The sequence below is a fragment of the Crocodylus siamensis genome, chromosome 9 (genome assembly GCF_052110815.1).
Source record: "Crocodylus siamensis isolate JL-2025a chromosome 9, ASM5211081v1, whole genome shotgun sequence".
NCBI lineage: Eukaryota > Metazoa > Chordata > Crocodylia > Crocodylidae > Crocodylus > Crocodylus siamensis.
Window position 1 is genome coordinate 69429394 of NC_143403.1, and position 20121 is coordinate 69449514.

General features: G+C 50.1%; 1 protein-coding gene across 1 annotated transcript; it reads right to left on the reverse strand.

The window, feature by feature from the left end:
- Positions 1-446: 446 nt before the first annotated feature.
- On the reverse strand, positions 447-20113 carry MVK (mevalonate kinase). Its single transcript, XM_090062365.1, has 10 exons — positions 19969-20113; positions 19741-19888; positions 17949-18096; positions 16431-16586; positions 12914-13017; positions 11500-11545; positions 8578-8668; positions 7489-7605; positions 3160-3313; positions 447-2204 (listed from the first exon to the last, which is right to left on the reverse strand). Exons 1-10 carry the CDS (start codon positions 20044-20046, stop codon positions 2059-2061), a joined length of 1188 nt encoding a protein of 395 aa, XP_089918491.1. The 5' UTR covers positions 20047-20113; the 3' UTR covers positions 447-2058.
- Between the last annotated feature and the right edge of the window lie 8 nt (positions 20114-20121).

A 20121-nucleotide genomic window follows, 5' to 3' on the forward strand; every position in this document is an offset into this window, starting at 1 on the left:
GAAGCTGGGGAACTGCAAGAGGACTTCGGGACTGGATCTGGTTTATGCTTTGTCATTAACCCCTTTGGCAACACACACACACACGCGCGCACACACACACTAGCCCTTATACTAAATTTAGTGCCACTTCTACCCAACCAGATGCTTCTGCTATACATAGTTAAGCGATTATATCTAAACATGCAGATTCTCACATTTATATTGTTAGCAAAAAAAGGGCAAACTATTTTTTATTTACTCGCGATTTGTGGCAAGCTTCTTTTCATAGTTTCGAGGGTCGGAAGGGACCTGAACAGCTCATCAAGTCTGACCCCCTGCCCTGGGCAGGAATGAGTGCTGGGATCATAATACCCCAGCCAGATATCTATCCAATCTCCTCTTGAAGACCCCCAAGGTAGGGGTTTTGGACTGAAATTGGAATTTCACTTAAAAATACAGAAAACCACCATTTTAAAATTGCCTTTAATAAACTAAGACCAGACACATGAATAGTTTAATAAAAAAAAAGTGATTTGCATGTAAACCCATATATTAAAATGGAAGAAATGTGATCTATAGTTAGTAAGCTGGACTAATTATTTTGGTTTCCCAAACATTTTGAAACTAGTAGATCTCAGCCTCTTGCACCTGACTTTTAGGTCACAATTTGGAAGGGGAGAGGGGTGGGGTGGGGATGAGCTTTCCAACTTCTTCCTCCTGCCAGTGTCTTTACTTTGAATAAAAGTCAGTCACTGAACTGAACCAAATAAAATAAACTGAAATGAAAATCGTTTCTTCACATCAGCAGGTGCAGATGAGGCAGGAGCTGTCACAAGCTGGTTATCACTTCAGCAAGCTCTGGTTCCAGGTACTTGGTCAGTCCCACAGTTTGACCTTCTTCAAGACTGTATTGCTTGAATAAGATTTTATTTACATTATTTTAAATGGAGGAAGCTGAGACTCTTGCAGGCTGGCAAATTGGTCCATTAGAGAAAAAAAAAATTGAAGAGAAATAAAAGCTGAGTTAGACTAAGAACATTGACCTAAGTCACTTCTTTTTATCCACCGTGATTGGCTTCATATTCCAGCAGCAGGCAGGATGACCAAAATTCAGACTGGGCTTTAAGTAGGAGGAACTTCAATGCACTCAATTTGACTATAAATAATGGGAAACTCTTTCGGCTTTAAAGCTTATCCCATGCAGACGCTGTGGTCCTGATGTGTGAAAGGCAGGTCATAATATGCTCAGAAACTCTGCTTATGGGTCTGTGAAACAGCCTAGGCCAGGGGTTGGCAACCTTTTAGAAAAAGCAGGCCAAATTAAAACACAGCTCAATCTGAAGACAGGCTGCCACTGCTGATTGCCACTACTGTCCCCAGCTTCATGGGCCAGATTCAGCCCAAAGCAATAGGCTGATGACTCCTAGCCTAGAAAAAAGGATTGCGGGAAAGCCCTCTAAAAACGGTGCATCTTTATCAGCACTTTCACTTTTTCTCTAGCTTTACAAATCCGTCGTCTAAGTAGTGACAAGTAAGAGCCATTTTAAAATGGCTTGCTCTCAGGAACGCCTCTCATAGCCTTAGCAGAAACTGCGTAGCTCTCACAATCTCTGCTTCTTTGGTGCTTTTTGTCCAGAAATCTGAGTGCACTTGGCATACATTAACTACTCCAGCTTCCCCGTCATCCCCATGGAGGGAAAAGGAGAGGTGTAGAAGAGCTAAGCATCTATGCAAAGCTGCAGAAGGCCGCAAAACGCATTTGTGTTGGAATTTGGCCAGGATGCCAGGGCTAACATGCTTCCTCTTATGCCCTTTGGCAAAGCTACTATCTAGTCAGGATGCTCAAGAGAGGAGCTTGACACGCAAGGAGGTAAATTTGAACTTGGGGTAGGCAGGAGCAGTCACTGCTGTCTTCATCGAAGCTGCCCCTAAGTTGCAACAGCTTAAGCAGTCCCACAGGGATGGGAATGGGGGCAAGAGAGCAGCAACTAGTGTTTGATCCCAGGGACAGGCAAAGAGGTAACAGCGATCAGGCCCGAATCTGTGGCACCAAGAACCCAGGAAGAGTCATAGCCCATGTTATCTTAAGGCCTGTAGTATTTCTGCCTTCATAGAGGGAGGCGAGCGAAGACATACCCCGGGTGCCCCAATACTGGTCTCCCAGCATTCAAATCCACAGGTGATGAGGTCTCGCTTTGCTGCTTCCACCACTGGTGAGGGGGTGTCTGCCAAGAAGAGGTTATACCAGGTGGTTAAGTTCAGCTTGGTTAGGCTGGGACACGAAATGGATTGCTGGGCATCTAGTCTGGATTGGACTGTCTGCTACGGAGAGGACACCGCTGCCCAAAACACTGCTGGCATTTGGCAGTCACGGCGGGTACAAGTCAGTCACCTACTCTCATGCTCGCATCCCAGTCATTTTGCTGACAGGTTTCCCTAAGGTTTTGTTTGCATGCAGTCCTAAATGGACACCTGGGAACCCAGTAGATTTACCAAATGCCTCAGTATCTTGCTGAGAGATCAGTATTTTAAATGTGCAGGGACCTGTTATTACCATGCTCTTCTTTGCCTTTAAGTGAGAAAGGCTGAAATTACCTCGGGGAGTTAATATGCAAACCTCTGTCATACTGGCCAGCTATGTATTATGCCATATTCATGGCCATGTTGGACTTTCCAGCTGTTACCGTGCACCCTGCCAGAGCCATAATGAGTCCAGATCGGTGTGCTCCAAAAGCAGAATCCTAGTGGTACAGAGTCCAACCACTGGGTGCTTACTTCAATGATGGTCTCCAAATATACAAAGCTAGGCTGCCAAGGGATGGGCCTCAATAGAAATACATCTTTCAGCACATAAGGGCAAGTCTGGGCCTCCCTCCATTTACATTTTACGGACACCTCGGACACTGATAAAATATACCTTGCCAGGCTTGGCTCTGATAGTTGGCACCTCCGAAAAGCTGACATCTCAGCAGGACTGGGATACAAAGCCACCTGGATTCACGGGGTTATTTGTGAAATGCAAAAGAATGCTATAAACAGAGGTTAGGGCTTACCCTTGGTATAGGTCGAACAGATTTAAGGGATGTGGCACAAGGTTTTGCTTTTAACCAATCCTGCCTTTCAGAGCTTGCTGGAAGACGAAGGGTGAAATGAACCGTAGCAAGCAAAAGGATTCCTGACCTGGTCTCAGCAGAGTGATGCCGCAGCCGCCTCCGCCAGCACCGGTCAGCTTGCTGTGCAGCCCGTGTGAGGCCGTCACCTGGCACAGCCGGTCTAATGAGGAATGGCCGACACCAATCACATTCAAGTGATGCTGGTTGATATCGAACAGCTCCTTGAACGAGAAAGTCACACAGACATAAGGAACTCCACCAGGAGGCTGCGGGGGGTCTCTCAAAGACAGGCCCTTTTTTAAAATTGATGAGATGGGATTTCCCAAAGCCAGCAGCAAAGCTTGAAGGTTTGAACCGCTGAGTCTGAGTCACCTGCACTTGGCCCGGGCTCTGGAACACCTAAGAGACGCGAGGACAAAAGGACCGTCTCACTAGCAGCGAACTGCTTCTCGGGGCAAGCAACACCGAGCCAGGTGGCCACGTCTGCAAGCACCCCACGCAGCTCATGGCCACTTATGGATGTAACAATATCAACGTGTTGCATAACCTCCATCTGGTGCCCTGTGGAGGTCCCAGTGAGCTCTCTAAGGGGTCTTAACCGGTTCCATTTCTCCCCTGCTAGGCCCGTGTTGGGCAGGACACACTGAAAACCTCTCCCTAGCTGGGAAGAGGATCCTGCTGGGATCTCTCCTGCTCCTGGCAGTCACTATCCCCAGTCCTGCCATCCATCCAACATAACAAAGACCATAGGGCAAGTGACACAACACGTCAGAAGTGGCAGTCAAGGGGACAGTGACATGATGCACTCCCTTCTCCCACCCCCGCAGGGCACGGGGCCAGGCAAATGACGGGACCTTCTCAGCACCCTGAGGCAGGGACCCTAGGCACCTGTAGGTTCTTCCCAACCTGCCAAATCTCAGACAAGCTATGGACACGCAAGTGCAGAACAGGCTTTCTCCAAGCAGAGATGATATTTTCTATAGCTACCATGGGCTCAGCTATTGCAAACAGCTTGAATCCCAAGGTCCAAAACCAAAGTATTAGGTACTGAGCTCTGCTGTTCCTACACTGAGTTGTTTGTAGCAGAAAGGCCTCAGTGTGCCAGGAGCCCACCACCACGATGCAGGACCTTCACCTTCAGAAGAGCAAAAAAATCAACCCAGGCCAGGCCTGAATGAGATGGCTATTCAATGGCCATGAGTTAGCAAGAGTCTCCACCCAATCCCAGTATGCACACGTCCATGCCACAAAGCCAAGACGGAACGACAGGTCCAGAGTTGCCAAGGACCAAGCAGCCCACAGTGACTGAACAAGCCCCTTTCCCCTGGCAGTGGGCACACCTCAGGTTAGTGGGTATCCTGGTAGGATAGGCAAGGGGCCATGCTTGCAACTGCAGAGTTTGTTGCCAACAGGCCAGTGCTGGACACCCCCTCACAGAAATGCAAGGGAGAATAACAAGACCTTTTTGAAACACAAACCCAGGATGAAAGGAGTTAAATGAGAAAAGGGAGCAGCTGGCTGACAGGCTGCCGTAGCCAAGGCCCAGACAATTACCTGCCGAGCACTGAAAAATGGGGCAATGAGACAAGAGTGGCTGAGAGAAGGGAACGGTCCAGCCGCAGCCCTGGAAGGCCGCACACCAGGATGTTAATTAAAGTGTACATGGACAGGCACCATTATAATTAGCAGGTCAGCTAAGGGGAGAGGGCAGAGATTGAGCAGCCTCCTCAAAGAAGAGCCAGAAGGACGTTCCCAACTCCGATTCCTTTAGCAAAATGAGTGTGACCCACCTCTCCCACTCCCCCTCCCCCTCCCAGGGCTGCTTCTACCTAGCCATAGTCCTGAGTGAGGAGCTCAGGACCGAAACAGACTGCCCTGAATTACAGCAGGACATCAAGGCCCCAAGCAAGACTGGGGCCAGCTATGCTAGGTGCTGTCAAAGGCACCTCTTGCCCTGAGGCGGTCCTGGGCCAAGTCTGCCGTGAGGCCAGGGGCTGGCTCTGGTACTAGTGGCAGTGTAGGGGGCAGAGCGACCTATTTGAACCTGCCCCTTGGGATGGTTTTGCAGCCCAAGCAATGAGCTGCTGCACAGCTGGTGTGGGTAGCTCTGCCTGATGCGACAGGCTGCAGTGTAGACATAGCACAGCTTGACAAGACCTAACAGGGGTGGAGGGCCGGCAGGACTACTGCCATCGTGGCACGGAAGGGGAAACAAGGGGCAGAGAGGTGAAGCGACTGGCCCAAGATCACATAGCAAGTCATGCACCAGAGCCAGGAAGCCAACCGAGGTCTCCTAATGGCCTTCCTCGCAGCACTGTCACCCTTTTCAGACCCCTGAGAGGTGGCAGTCTCAGCAGGAGGCCTTCACAAGGTGGGACCACAGCATGGTGGCAGAATGCAGCCACATGAGTCACCATGAGAGCCAGCCACAGGAAGCGAGGACCGTGGCAGGCTGTTCCACTAGAAGTTCCTGCCTCACTTTCGAACAGAGCCGGTCCCTTCATTCGGTGCTGTGAGGAGGCATTGCTGCACTGCCTCTCGCCTATGGGCAGTACCCATTCTCCACCGAAAATGTTCCACTTGACACGCTCTTACCGCACAGGATGGGAAGGTGCCGCGTGACGTGGCAGGTGCCAACCGCGGTCAGTTCCTTCTCCAGCCATGCACGGGTCTCATGCAAGCACAAGGCGGGAGTTGGATGACATGTAATTATTCCATCCCCCACTCCCCACATTTATCCTGGATTTTAGATAAAAGAAGGAAGATGAATTAACCTGCAGCGTTTAGCAGGCGTGCTACAAGTTCTGTGCACCGGATTGGACAGATGTCCACCTAGGGGCCTGTGGATATGCCTAAGTGCAGCGTGCAGCGCTGTCTATGAGGATCCCAGACATCTGTCATATTCCCATCCAAAAGCTGCCAGAATCAGATGACAGCTTATGACACAGCAGACTAGTTCGACGGTTCAGACACAAGGCAGCCAGAACTGCGCATTTCAGCTACAGCAAGAGCTGAAGAGATACATGTATGCTGTATATAAATCAGCCGTGCTTCCGTGGGCTCTCCAGACATGAGACAAACAGAAACCGGCTGTCATAGCAGTGTTTGCTCTCCCAGAAATGCAAACAGGACTGCTCTGGCATCTATCACTTGGGGGATTTCAAAGCACCTCAGCCTTGTCACCCACACCTCCCGTTAGCTGATGGACAGAAGGGGACACCAAACTGAAGTGAACTGCTGGGGTTATGTGGAGCAGTGCAACTTTGGGAACAGAACCCATATATAGGATCTCCTGCTCCAGCTAGCAGATAGCACAGAAGACTTACCTGTCTTGACTAGGAGCGCTAAGTCCTTCTGCTATCATGCTGCGCAGCTGAAAACTAAATGCAGGCACAGCCTGGAAACACAGTATCTCCATTCCCAGCGAAGGCAGCTTCTGTAAGAACCACACCGCCCCCAACACACTGGGTTGTGTGTACCTGGCTCAAGGCAGAGGGACCAGGATGCCTTGCCCTCCACCCATGCCTCTAGCCTGCTCCCCTTACAGGAAGGTAGGGCTACTGCAATTCCCAGAGCTCTGGTCAAAATAAGTCCTCCAGAGCAATTGTTGATCATCTTAAGTGTTCACAAGTCCCATGAGTGAAATGCTGGTGTTCCTTCACGAAGGTGGTTTTATCTACTTGCACCCACTGGGACACATTTCAGCCTGGGAAATGTATTCCCAAAATATGTAGACTAAGGACGGGCATGTTCTATGGACAGTGAAGACACCACTGCAGGACCCTCCTTTCCTGTGGAAGAGTTTCCCCTATGTCAGCCTCCCTGGGCTTTAAACAGAGCCCAATGAACCTAGAGCTTTGAATTCACATCATGCATCAAATGTCAGGCCAGTGCTGGGCACGTTTGTTAACCGCTCTCCTGAGCCAGCAGACAGGATGAGCACAAAATGCTGGGGATTGGGTTATACACAGTCCATCAAAACCAGAGGATGCTGGATTCTGCGCTTCCTTTTTGGCTTTGTAAAGCTACCATTCACACTGCTGACAGCCAGCAATTTCCAATCCGGACGCTGCTGGCATCTGAGTGCAAATAGTTCAACAGGAGATGAAATTTGGATCCAAAACTCACTCATCCCTTCAACTAAGGGAAATGAAGTGTATGGCACTGATATAATGAGTGAATGCATTTTATACACATGCCTGCTCCGATGAGGGAGCCGATAGCCTCAGCTAGTTCAGAGGGAGGGAAAGTGTTAACGAAGGCAGAATGTTGCGGTTCAGTTTGAAGTGAACATTTCCTGCCATTGAAAGTCTCTCCCTATCTTAATGTTCTTTAAATGACATTTTGATGGGTGACTATAACAGGGTCTAAAAATACAGGCGGAAGAGACCCTTACCTCCAGGACTGGGTAATGCTCCAGTGATGGATTCACAGCCATTGTTTCCAGAACACATTCGCACTCATGAGAAATGGCATCTATCGAGTCGAGCACGGGGTTCATTATAGCAGGAAACTGCGGGAAGTAGATGAGAGACATGAGGATGGGTCTGGGCTCTTGTGCATCCTCATTGTGCTGTTGGGGCTGGGAGATGCCTTGCCCTGTCCCAACCCACCCGAGGACATCCACTTTAACATGCAGCCAATTAGGCAAGGTGGTCACATCTGGGGGTGACAGAGGGAAGAGAGAGAGATTTGGACTCAGCCACAGGACAGGGTACTTCAGAACTGTGGACTCTAGCAATATTGCAGCCAGACACCTGATATTCAAGTTTCTCGAAGCTCCAGCGTCAGGAGTCACGTAATTTTCTAACAAACACTAACCTTCTCCCTGAGCTATGCTTCCAGGCTCTTCAGTGAAGAGGACGCTATAAGGAAGGGAACACTAAAGGGCTGTAAAACCAGAAGATAAAGCCAAAGAAGATATTTTTAAGGTCTTCTGCTTTCCAAAATGCCCAGCATTAGCCAGATTACCATACAACAAAAGCTTGAAGAGTCAGGCACAGTCCTAATTTTTAGCTAAGAGGGTGAAGCCCTAGGCCAGGGCTTTGATTTATGCTTGATTATCATGCAGAGTAATGAGAGAAGTCAATACACAAGTCTCCACTCCAGCAGGCCAGGACAACAGAAACACCCGTGAGTCCTGTAGGAGCGATTATAAGAAGCTGACTCTGCTGGGGTGAGAGAACGCTACAGAGTGACGGTCATATTAAAAGTGCTGCCTTAGCGAGATGCTCTGGACCTACCCCATCCCTTGGGCTGAGAGCCTGCTCTTCCTTCCTGCTTCCTGGCCTTGCCACAGCAAGGGGAAACAGGGAAATAGCACTAAGCAGCAGGTAACAAGGACCTTGAAGTTCCTCATGGACGCAGACCCCCTCTCTCCACTCTGCCATTTATTCAATGCCCAGTCCAGATGCCGTTGTGTTGGCTTTAGTGAACAAGCTCTGTCCCAGGTCCCTACCAGGGGAAATCAAAAGAGATGCTGCACCTTGAGAAGCTTGTCCTTAACACCAGCCACCAGGATCTTGGTGCTTCGAGGCACTTTGGTGTTGGTCAGCAGGATTCGCAGAGTCGGCACCCTGAAAGCAAGAACAGAGACTCTGAGGCTCATTCGTTTTCCACTAACTGCACAGCTCCCTTGATTTGTTCCACATCCCCCGGCTCCTTTTTTCCTCACCCAGGATACTGTCAATGGCATGCATTTATATTTTGATATAGATAGGGCTTCTGTATCAGCTGTCCCACTGCTGCAAGTGCTGGCATGATTTTGCAGTCACTTGGATGCATGTTCTCAAGCCTCCATATAAATTTTTAAAAAAATGCTCCACCCTTATGACCTACAAACTAACTTGAAAACACAAGTCAAGACTGAAGCAATGCCGTGATGCTTCCTGTATTTGTGGATTTCATAGATTTCATAGACACCAGGGCTGGAAGGGACCTCGGGAGATCATCAAGTCCAGCCCCCTGCCCAAAGGGCAGGAAGTCAGCTGGGGTCATAGGATCCCAGCAAGATAAGCATCCAATTTACTCTTGAAGGTGTTCAATGTAGGTGCTTGAACCACCTCCGATGGCAGACTATTCCAGACCTTGGGGGCTCGGACAGTAAAGAAATTCTTCCTTATGTCCAGCCTGAAATGGTCTGGCAGGAGTTTGTGACTGTTCGACCTCGTCATCCCTTGGGGCGCTCTGGTGAACAAACGTTCCCCCAGATCCTGGTGGTCACCCTTGATAAATTTATAGGTGGCCATCAGATCACCCCGAGCCTGCGCTTTTCCAGGCTAAAGAGTCCCATGGCTCTCAGCCTGTCATCGTAAAATCTGTTTTCCTGACCTCTGATCATGCGCGTGGCTCTCCTCTGGACTCTCTCAAGCTTCTCCACATCCTTTTTGAATTGTGGAGCCCAAAACTGGACGCAGTACTCCAGCTGTAGCCTCACCAAGGCCGAGTACAAGGGGAGAATGACGTCCCGGGATTTGCTCGAGAAGCATCTATGGATGCAAGCCAGCATTTTGGTCGCTTTACTAGCCGCAGCATTGCATTGCAGGCTCATGTTCATCTTGTGGTCAATGATGACCCCCAAGTCTCTTACTTCTGTAGTGCTATCCAATGTAGCACTGCCGAGCCTATAAGGGTGCTGCAGGTTTTTCCTCCCAAGGTGGAGAACCTTGCATTTTTCAGTGTTAAACACCATCAGGTTCTCGTCCGCCCATTTGCTGAGCTTGTCCAGGTCAGTCTGGATCACCTGCCTGTCCTCTGGCGTGGATGCTTTGCCCCAAAGTTTGGTGTCATCGGCGAACTTGGCCAGTCCACTCCTGACTCCAATGTCCACATCGTTAATGAAGATGTTGAACAGGATGGGTCCCAGGAGAGAGCCTTGAGGGACCGCACTGGTCACAGGGCACCACGATGAGTGACTGCCATCAATCACAACCCTCTGGGTCCGACCACGGAGCCAATTTCCCAGCCAGCGGATCGTGGTGGAGCCAAGACCACAACTGGCCAGTTTGGCCAAGAGGTGATCATGGGATACCAGATCAAAAGCTTTTTTGAAGTCAAGATATATGACATCAACCTCTTCTCCCTTGTCCAGGTGATAGGTCACCTGGTCATAGAAGGAAATGAGATTGGTCAAACAAGACCTACCTGCAACAAACCCGTGCTGGCTATCCCTTAGGATGTTAGTCTGGGCCAGTCCCTCAAGGATGGCCTCCTTAATAAACTTTTCTAGGATCTTTCCCAGGATAGAAGTCAGGCTAATGGGCCTGTAGTTAGCCGGATCCACTCTCCTCCCTTTCTTGAAGATCGGCACCACATTGGCCTTCTTCCAGTCTTCAGGCACTACACCAGAGCGCCAGGAGTTTTCAAAGATCCGTGCCAGGGGCTGGGCTATGACACTCACCAGCTCCTTGAGTACCCTGGGGTGCAGATTGTCAGGGCCAGCTGACTTGAAGGTATCCAGCTTCTCAAGGTGTTCCTTCACAAGGTCAGCATTTATGGAGGGTAGGGGATCCCCCTCACCCAGATTTCCCTGTCCCATAGCAGGCATGGCTGCAACTACTATGAGAGGCCATTTATTTCATTAAGTCGTTCACTCTGAAGCCTAATAGAGTTGACATTGGCAGCCACATATTTCATGGAAGATCATTTTAGCAAAAGCTGGTTAATTTGTTTTCCCTCAGGTGCCCCACAAAATATTGGGGTTATGGCAGTGATTTAAATATAAAAAAAAGTGAAGGCACTCAGTAAAAAATCCTCCATGTTTCATCTGAAGTAGGTGCTAAGGACGGCAAAGAGCCTAGGTTGGGAGCAAACAGGATGCTCTAACTCAGGCTGCGACAAAGCAGGGCAGCGAGTCAAGGAGCTGCAACAGGTTCTGTCACCTGTTCCTCTCTACTGCACCATGACCTTAGTCACAGCACACCACCTTGTTTTCAGACCAGCCCCCTCCAGAACAAGACAATCATATACAGGCAGCGTGTGAAACCTGGGGCTGGTCTCCCTTTCCAGGGCTCTGCAGCTCAGTTTTTGCACTGTTCTGAAATTCTATAAGCAGGAAGGTTTGTGGGGATGGGGGTTATTGGCTTCTTTAAAAGAGAAAAAAAGAAAGTTGTTTGCTGTCAGGAGCGGACCAGATGCCACTGCCCACGAGGCCATGAAATTAATATTGATTCCCTGCACTGGTTTTGTCTAACTTTGACAGAAACCCAACATCCCTGATCTCATTCTTTTCCTACCAGGACAAAATTGGCTAGAAGTGTTAAAGCTATTGCGGGCCCCATCCCACAGACTGGTCTGCTTCTTCTACTGCTCTGCTCAGCATTTTGTTACCCTCATGCCTTGACACTACAGGGACGTGTTAAGTTTGCCATGTTTCACTTGTCGTATCCATGTTATTAACTTGCATTACCTCTTTAATGGTGTGATTTTTCCTGACTGGTACCGGAGAGCTCCACCTAAAGCAAAATGCACAGTTTTAGGACACAGTATACCTGGAGGGAACATGCTATTTTCATACATATAGGAGCTTTTCACTTTTACCACCTCACCCACTACAGGAGTAAGTAGCCACAAGGAACAGAGGCATAAGAACAAGGCAGATTTTCAAATGGTGTGAATAAAATTGGTTGGTGTGTTTCCATGTTGTTCTTAGCGGTGCTAGACTGTCAAAACCGAAAGGCATTTTAAGGCGGGGAAAGCTTAGTTAGACTAAAATCTTCACTGGTCTACAATAAAAATCAAATAATGAGTCTAAATCTGCCCAAGGATTCTTTGCTTTCGACTCCAATTCAGAGAGAGGGCACTAGCTGAAAGATTTTCATTTTCCCCACTTTGCGATGAAATGAGAGCGCTGCTGCTGTAATCGGGTCTCGTTAGCGAGACTGTTTAAACAAAGTACTGCAGCGCACTGACAGTGCATTCTGAAGCATATCTTAATTAAGCCTCCACAGCTGCAATGCATTCATCTGGGTTGCAGCTGTTTTTCATACCTGTGCAAGGCCTCTACATTTTTACATTTCAGACACCTGCAGCAAGGTTCTCCTCTCCTACCGGAATAAGTGAGGTAAGACTGTAAAGTACTTCAGACATCTAATGCATTAGGCTTTCTGGTCTGTATTATTCACACTTGACAAATGGGGAAACTGAGGTACAGGATGGTAACACCCAATCCCCAATGACAAAGCTAGGATCAGGACCCGATTCTCCCTCTTCCCCCTATTTTTGCCTCATGTGCATACTACATTACCTGGCTCATAATGAACTGGTACTGTATAGCGGGTTTGTTCTGGAGAAAACATCTCCCCTTTGTTCTCTGCCAACACCACAGCCCTTCTCTTCTAGAAGAGGCTGGTAAAGCCAAGGGAACCAGATCAAAACAGACCTGTTCCTTGGATACTGCAGGGAGGTTTGCTCATCTTTTTCTACTCAAGCTTTTGCCAAGACAGTCAGACTTTATGCTAATTGGTGAAGGTCAGCAAAGCTGCAGACTGGATTCTGGATGCCTTTTCAGTGTACTCAGATGCTTGATGGAGATGCTCATGCCTCGCTACATCATCTACCCTGAATCAGATAGCCCAGGGATTCAAGTAGTAGCCTGAAAAGCCCTTGGCTTTCACTGCAGCACTCACAAGCACCTCTATCTTGTGCAAAATTTCTGCTTCAGAATGTCCCCCTTGAGTGGAGCCTCTATCTGCCATCAGGAGCTTTACAGGACTGGCATGTACCTCTTCCTCCCCGCTCCAAACCAGTGCAGGGAATATGGGCCAGAACTGACACCCTGACCTTTCAGAAGCCAGGAGAAACAGCAATCAAAAACAACCTACCCCAAGTCCCAACAGCATTATCCACCCCAGAAGGATTGCCATGGATGATGCGCTCCCCTTGAAAGGCCCAGCGGTTAATTAAATCCAGCTCTTCCTCCGTCCACCTGAAAGGAAAGAAAACAGCTTAAAAACACAACAGGTGAGAAACAAAGAACAGACAAGGGGAGCCCTGAAGGCCAGGTGGTGCCAGAAGAGCAGGCACCATCCCACAGTGTGGTCCATGGAGTGAGTGGGAGGCCCCAGGTGTGATAAAGCCTCATGCTGCGCTAATTATTTAGTGGGAAGCTTTAGCAGGTGGCCCCGTAAGAGTAGCACATGGCAGAAGAGGAGCACAGCCCTGAGAACAGAGGGGAAGGTGCTCGACAGAGCTGGGACTGCTCAGAGTATGGCTAAAGCAGCAAAAGCTGGGAGGATCTCCTGAAGGTTGTAGACAGAGCCATGGTGCCAGCTGCTTCAACCCCTGCACAGGAAGGGGCCGGACAGCACGATAAGTGATGCTGCAGAGCCAAGTGGTATGCTCCTGCCTGATACTTTCCCATTAATGACAAGAGAGAAAATCCCCTTTAGAAATATAAAGGTCAGGGGGAACCCAAAGGTTAAGAAAATCATCCTTTAAAAAAAAAAGCAAGCAGCAATAAGGGATGCCCAGTAGGAGAGTCCAAGACGAGAGACTTGGCAACATCTCTGCTGACAGCAGGACAATGAAAAACAAACCAAAGGACTAGTCCAAGGATGGCTGGGAAAGAATCGCTTCCCAAGAGCACCCAGTGACAGGGCGTCGACAGGAACAAGTCAGGACCAGAGTAGCTTAAGCTTTAGATATACAGGCTAGGCAGCCTGCCTCTGCCTTCAGAGAAACACTCCCTCCCCTTTCAAGTGTTTGCAACTCAGCATGGCGTATTTATAGACGCAGAATTCGTGAGGTGAGAAGGAATATTAAAAGTAGCATTTCACACGCACAATTCCTCCCTCCATTTGCCAGCTGCTCAAATCTCACACCCCTCACAACTGGGTCAAGAGACATCGTTAGAACAAAGTTCATATTTCCATTAAGCACCTTGATGTTTAGGATGTAGTAATGTCCCAGGCTGTGCTGGACTCTGATAATTTGAGCATGGACTTGGAGCCGAGAAAGGGCATTTTTCTAATCCAGGAAGCCAGTTGCATGGCTCAGCATAGAGCAATGACTCAGCAGCACAACACAAGTCGCACCTGCTTGGAGATTCTTAAATCAAGGGGTTACAAGAACTGGCTCTGTCCGACACACCGAGGACTAAGGGCACAGCATGCGCTACTGCAAGACAAACAACATGGGCAGACTGCCCGGTTACAAAGTCATTCTCCACTTTGCTTCAGGGTTGAGCCTCCACTACAAACCCACCAAGAACACCATATTCCACACCCCCCCGGCCATTCTTGGATTTGTTCTCTAATAACCATTAACAAAGCAGATAGTTGGGGGAAACGGACTTGTGTGCAGGTCTACAATGCCCTTCCCCAGCACACTATTAGCCTGGATCAGAACAAACAGCCTATTGCTCCCCATCCTTTTCTTCACCCCATGACATTTTTATATATAAACGTTTAGTGGGTCCACACACACATAGACACTCTCCAGGCAGGCTGCAGCATGTGCTGGAAGCTCTGCAAACCTCTCCTTTCCAGAACACTCTTAGCAACTGTTCCAACAGTGTATCACGCATTGACAGTGATATTAATATCAGACGTCTCCGTATCAATTGTAGTCTGAGCAGATCAAAGCAGGGGGAACACGCATCTGACAGGTTTTTAGAGTACAAGGACCAGAATAGTAATTACATGATGGGGCAGAGGCACGAACATTGATTTCACGCAGGCATCACACACTCCTAAGTGCAACAATGAGTGTAGTCACTGAACCATGCAAATGAAAGGCAGAAATACCAAGCGCCCTCCCCCCGCTCCCCCCAGCAGTTTCCACTCTCCTCTTCAGAGCTCATCCAAAAATCAGCTCTTTATCTGCCCTTTGACCTCATTTGTCGATATTTGGCTAGCAGGGCACTTGGGATGCAGCACACACAAATGCCACTGGTCAAAGTAAAACTGAACTTCATCATAAATGACCTCTAGTTAATGTTCTTGGGCTGAAAAGCTGAGACCCCTTCTTGCACAAGTCAGAACACTGCAAAAAGAGAAAAAAGTGTGATGTTACATGAAAGCCAACACCCCAAAAAGTGTCCTTTACTTCTCTGCATTCAAACTGGAACTGAAAATTACACTGTAGTAAAACTGCAGCTGAAAAACCACAGGAGAAGGTTGAAGAGATTTGTGCCACTTGCCTAATTTGGGACCAGGGATTTTGTGTGCGTGAAACTTTCTGGGGACTCTGTCTATGTACAGGTTAGGAAGGGTTTAATATCAGAAGCTGTGTGTACAAGATGGCAAATTCTATTCTGAATCTGGGGTGTGGGTACCAACTCCTGTTCTCTTAGCTTCCTAAAGGCATAAAACCGACATCAAGTGACAAGAGAAATCCTTGCCCCTGGCTCAGAGCTGTCAGCTGTCTCACTACTCTGATTTTGATGATCATGTCTCAAACACAGCAGCCTTGGCTCCTACACAGGGCAAACTGTTTCTCCCAAACTCTGGAGGCAGGGAAATTATTAAGCAAGAGTCCCCCTATGTGGGGAACCCAACCTTTTGGGCAGTGGCACTTGATAAGGGAACTGGGAGGTTAAGGAAAAGGGTCTCTCTCAGACCGCTGCAGAAGAGGAAGCTTGGGAAGAAGCATGAAAGGAAACCAGCTGCCTGGGAAGAACTCTCCAAGTCCAGGAAGTGACATGAGCATGACAGCAGACAGGGAAGAAAGGATCTCAGATTGATGAGAGGATGCCACAAAGTCCAGAGAATGCTCAAGAGGTGGGGACGGGCTGTCACGACCCACATGTTCCTTGGGCTTGTGAAAGCGAACAGCGATAGGTTTGTGAAACCCTTCCGAAGACAGTCACAGGTAGCGGAGGTGGTGGCAGTTGGGCCACGCTAGTCCTTTCTGCAGTGACTCAAAAAACAGGGTGCCTGTGCCCAGACAGACCACAGGAACACCCAGTGCAGGAGCCTGCTCAGACCAAGGGAAGCCTAGGAGCTCACCCTCCTTCCGAGAGGACCTCGGGCCTTGAATACAACAGCCTGGTGAACGTTCAGCTGGGGGAGCTCTACAATGGCTGTGACCCGCAGCGTGCCGCACAGACAGGTTATAAGGACAATGAAACATGTGCGGAAGGTCTGACAGATTCGGCACCGCAGTACCAGCTCTGCGTACCTGCCTAGTCATGTCACCCACTGCCTCAGACCGTCCCTTCTCAGCATTTGTATTTAACAGGTGATGTCTCCAACTCCCATTTCATATCCCAGTGCTCTGACAACAAGCTGGGAGAGCAAGGAAAACAAAGTGAAGAAAAAAAAGGCTTCAATTATCCCTCCTTAGCCACTTAGGGAGCACTGAGCTCTCTCAGTTTTGTGCATTCACTAGACACCTCACCTGGCTGTAGGCTTCCCCTCCTCCAGCGGACAGCCAATGGCTCCACAAGCAGTCAGCAGGGCTGCTGCCAAGCAAACAGAATAGGCAGCGCTTGAACCTAACCCAGCACCTGTGGGCAGCTCGGACCACACGACTATATCCATGCTGGGCACCTCCCTGGAACAGAAAAAGACTGGCTAAGACACTGAATGCCACATTCAAACATGAACCTCAACAGCCACTGCAACCCAACATTGCTACCACAGCAGAAGCAGGCTGGAAGCTAGACACGTGGACTAACGTGTGGCTGTTTTTTGCATTTTTGAAATCCCAGGGAGAAATCAGGTGCCAGAAACATTCCTGAATATGAAAATGCTGTGCAACAACACAAATGTTGCAGCAAAGCAATTGCTCAATAGCTGGTACCAATTGATACAAAGAGTCTGTCCTCAGTAAAAGTTTTTAGCTATTGCAGCTGACCAGCCTTGCAAATCCATTGCACTAAAACAGGGGTGGGCAATTATTTCAGGCGGAGGGCCGCTTACCGAGTTTTGGCAAGCCATCGAGGGCCTCATGACAAGCAGCCAGGGGTAGCTAAATATTCATTTTCTACATTTTTAGGGGCCCTGCGGGCTGGAGAGAATGGCCTGGCAGATTACATCAGGCCTGCGGGCCACATTTTGCTCACCCCTGCACTAGAAGAAAGCCCAGCTAAACTCAGTCTCTTAAGCTTTGTATTGGGGGGATTATTTAGTATTTATACCACCCCAGGAAGGTACCTTAAAAATATTTATAACAGCTCCAAGAGCAGCCTATTGATCCAAAACCAGGAACGGGATTACATTCAGCATACATCCTGGTGCAACGGACGATCTGGCTAGTATGTGGCCATGCACGTTTGTCCACTGCTGCTGTCTCCTGGACAGATCTGGAACTGCTCATCTGTGCATCAGACTCCCAGCACTAATGGCTAAAGGCGAGTCTTTGTAGCTTAGACGCAGTGAAGACCTCCGGTTTTCAGCTGAGGAACACAGCTAGACTCCAGCTATCACCAAGGAATCCAGAGCACACTTGGTGCAATGTCCTGTGTAGCTACAGACCTGTACAATGCTTTATTTCATTGCTGAAACAGAGCTTGGGATTCAGCCTCTCTTGCTACAGCTGATGAGTCATGACATCATTAGTAGCTAGATCACATCACATTCAAGGCCTTTTCAATAGCCTGCACTGTTGTCAGCTCCCACAGTAACCATGCTTAGGAGCCTAGAACATTTCATGAAACAATTCACCCAATTTCTAGATTGTCTGTTTGGGGCTCATCCCTGCCAATTTTCCACCCACTCAACTTCAAAAAGTTCCTCCAAGGTAAATTCCTAAGATTACAAAGCAAATTCTTCCCCTCCCCCTGCTTCTTCTCTATTTTTATTGCAGCCTTATAGTTTTAAACAGGTTCCTGTGGCTCTCCGAGAGAAGAGTCAGCAGAGAACACTGCATCCCCTGGACATTATGTTACGTTCCTATCCAGGCACAAAATCTCACCCGTATTTAGCTGAAATAGCCAGGTACAAATAGAGAAATGCCAGGGTGGCGAGACTCTCTGTGGCTGGGGCTCCATGGGCGATCCCAGCAAACTCCCGCAGTTTGTCCAGTTGTTCTGGGCTTGGAGGTTTCGATTCTTCCAAGTCACCTAGGGAAGCACGCAGCAGCGGACAAGCATTTACAAAGGAAGTTTCAACCAGAGACATTTTGAGAGGAGAACAAGCACGGCTCCTCCCGCTTCACAGGGACATGCACATGACCAGGGACTCAGGAAGACTAAACCAAGAGACAAGCAGCCCCTCTGACGAATGGCTTCTCTCGCCTCACCCACAGCAGCCTTCGTCACCCTAGTTTATCTGTTCCTGCCTTTGGGCTTCCCGTTGTGTTGCACCTCCTGTGCTTTTCAGGACAGGAACCGAGACGCAAGCACATCACCAGTGCCTGGAACCGTACGAGACGCACAGACGCGGTTGTGAGACGGTTGTAGTCAGGGGAGATATTCCAGGGCCCCCTCAAAGTGGGAGGCCGCTACTGGATGCTTTAGGAGACAGGACGCCTGATTAAGGGCACTTTGATCTTTGCAGATACAATACAAATAGCCTAGCGGCAGAGACCTGGTGTGGCACTTCATAATGCAAGTCCTGGCACGTGCTCGGATCCGAGCCAAGTAACTTGTAGAAATCATAGAGAAATAGGGCAGGAAGGGGCCTCCAGAAGTCATCTAGCCCAACTCCCCGTCTGAGACAGGCCCATGTGTGCCAAGGAAACCCCTCTGAGACCAGGCAGCTGCAGCCTCCAGGCAGCGAGCACAGCTCCAGAAGCAGCCAGCGAGCACCGACAAGACAGGGCAGCCCTCTCCCCCATCGTCTTCCCAGGCTAGCTAAGGAGAGGGTGACCTGGCAGCAGCCTCCTTCCCACCCAGCTCTGGATTAAGCTGCCCCCTGATGCCATGGCCCTGATGTGCTTGCAGCTCCCTGAACCAGAGACTGGCCCAGCAGTGGGGTGGAGGGGACCTTACAAGGTCCAACTCCTGCGCAGGGCAGGACCATCCCCACCCAAACCAGCCTATAGAAATCCAGCTTAACCTCTTAGCAAAACTACCGTCAACCCCGACACGGCACAAGACATCACCCCGCAGCTGCCACAGGGGAACTGCAGTGCCCTGCTTTGATGATGTGCTCAAGAGATCCCAGCAGAGGCCGTGCCCCGCGACAGAGGAAGGCATTTTACCCCCCCCCCGGCCCAAGGGGTCAAATTTCTTCCTAAACCCCAGCACAGTGTCAGCCTGACCAGGATCACGGCGGCAGGACTCTCTCACTTCTGGTGCAACGTCCCAGCAGCGCCGACACCAACACAGCCCCAGCCTGGGCTGCAGCTAACCCCCCTCCCAGGGCCGCACCCCTCCTGCTGGGCCAGATCTTGGCTCCCTGGTCACCCTCTGCAAGAGACACTTTAATACTGCTGGGAGCATCGACCGACGCAGCTCCCACGCTCCAAGCGAGGGCGCGTTGTGCAACACGGCTGCTCCACCACCGCTTCTCTCCTCCAGGCGCCGCGTAGGGTTGGGACTGCCCTACCTACTCACACCGCCCACGGCCTCTCAAACCCCCGGGACGGGAATGTCTGTCGCTGCAGATTTAATCAACCTGCGATTCTTTTAAAAAAAGATTTTCCTCCAACCGATCTTTACTTCACACCTTTCTGGGCGGGTCTCACACCCGGGTACTAAAACGGTCCCAAAATAGGTTTAAAACCCCCCAACCCTTCCACCCCCAGCCCCCCGGGCGCTCACCTGGCAGGGCGGCGCGCAGGCCGCGGAGCGGCGCCGCCTCCCAGCCCAGGCGGGCGCCGATGCTGGGCAGGGCCACGAGGACGCGGGCGTCGCGGCGCGGGCGGAGGCGCAGGAAGGTCCGCAGGTCCAGGGCCACGGCCACAGCCACCTGCGCACACACAGGGGTCGGGGTCAGGGGTCAGGGGCGGGGGCGGGGGCTCGGGCGGGCCAAGGGCCGGGGGGCGGTACCTTGCCGTGCACCACGGCGTGCTCCCCGTGCAGGATGGCCTTGCCTGGCGCCGACACCACCAGCACCTCGGGCAGCATGACCGGACTGCTGCGCGGCCGCCGTAGGGCTCCACTGACGCACCCCGCCCACTCCCCGATAGGCCGCGCCGCCGC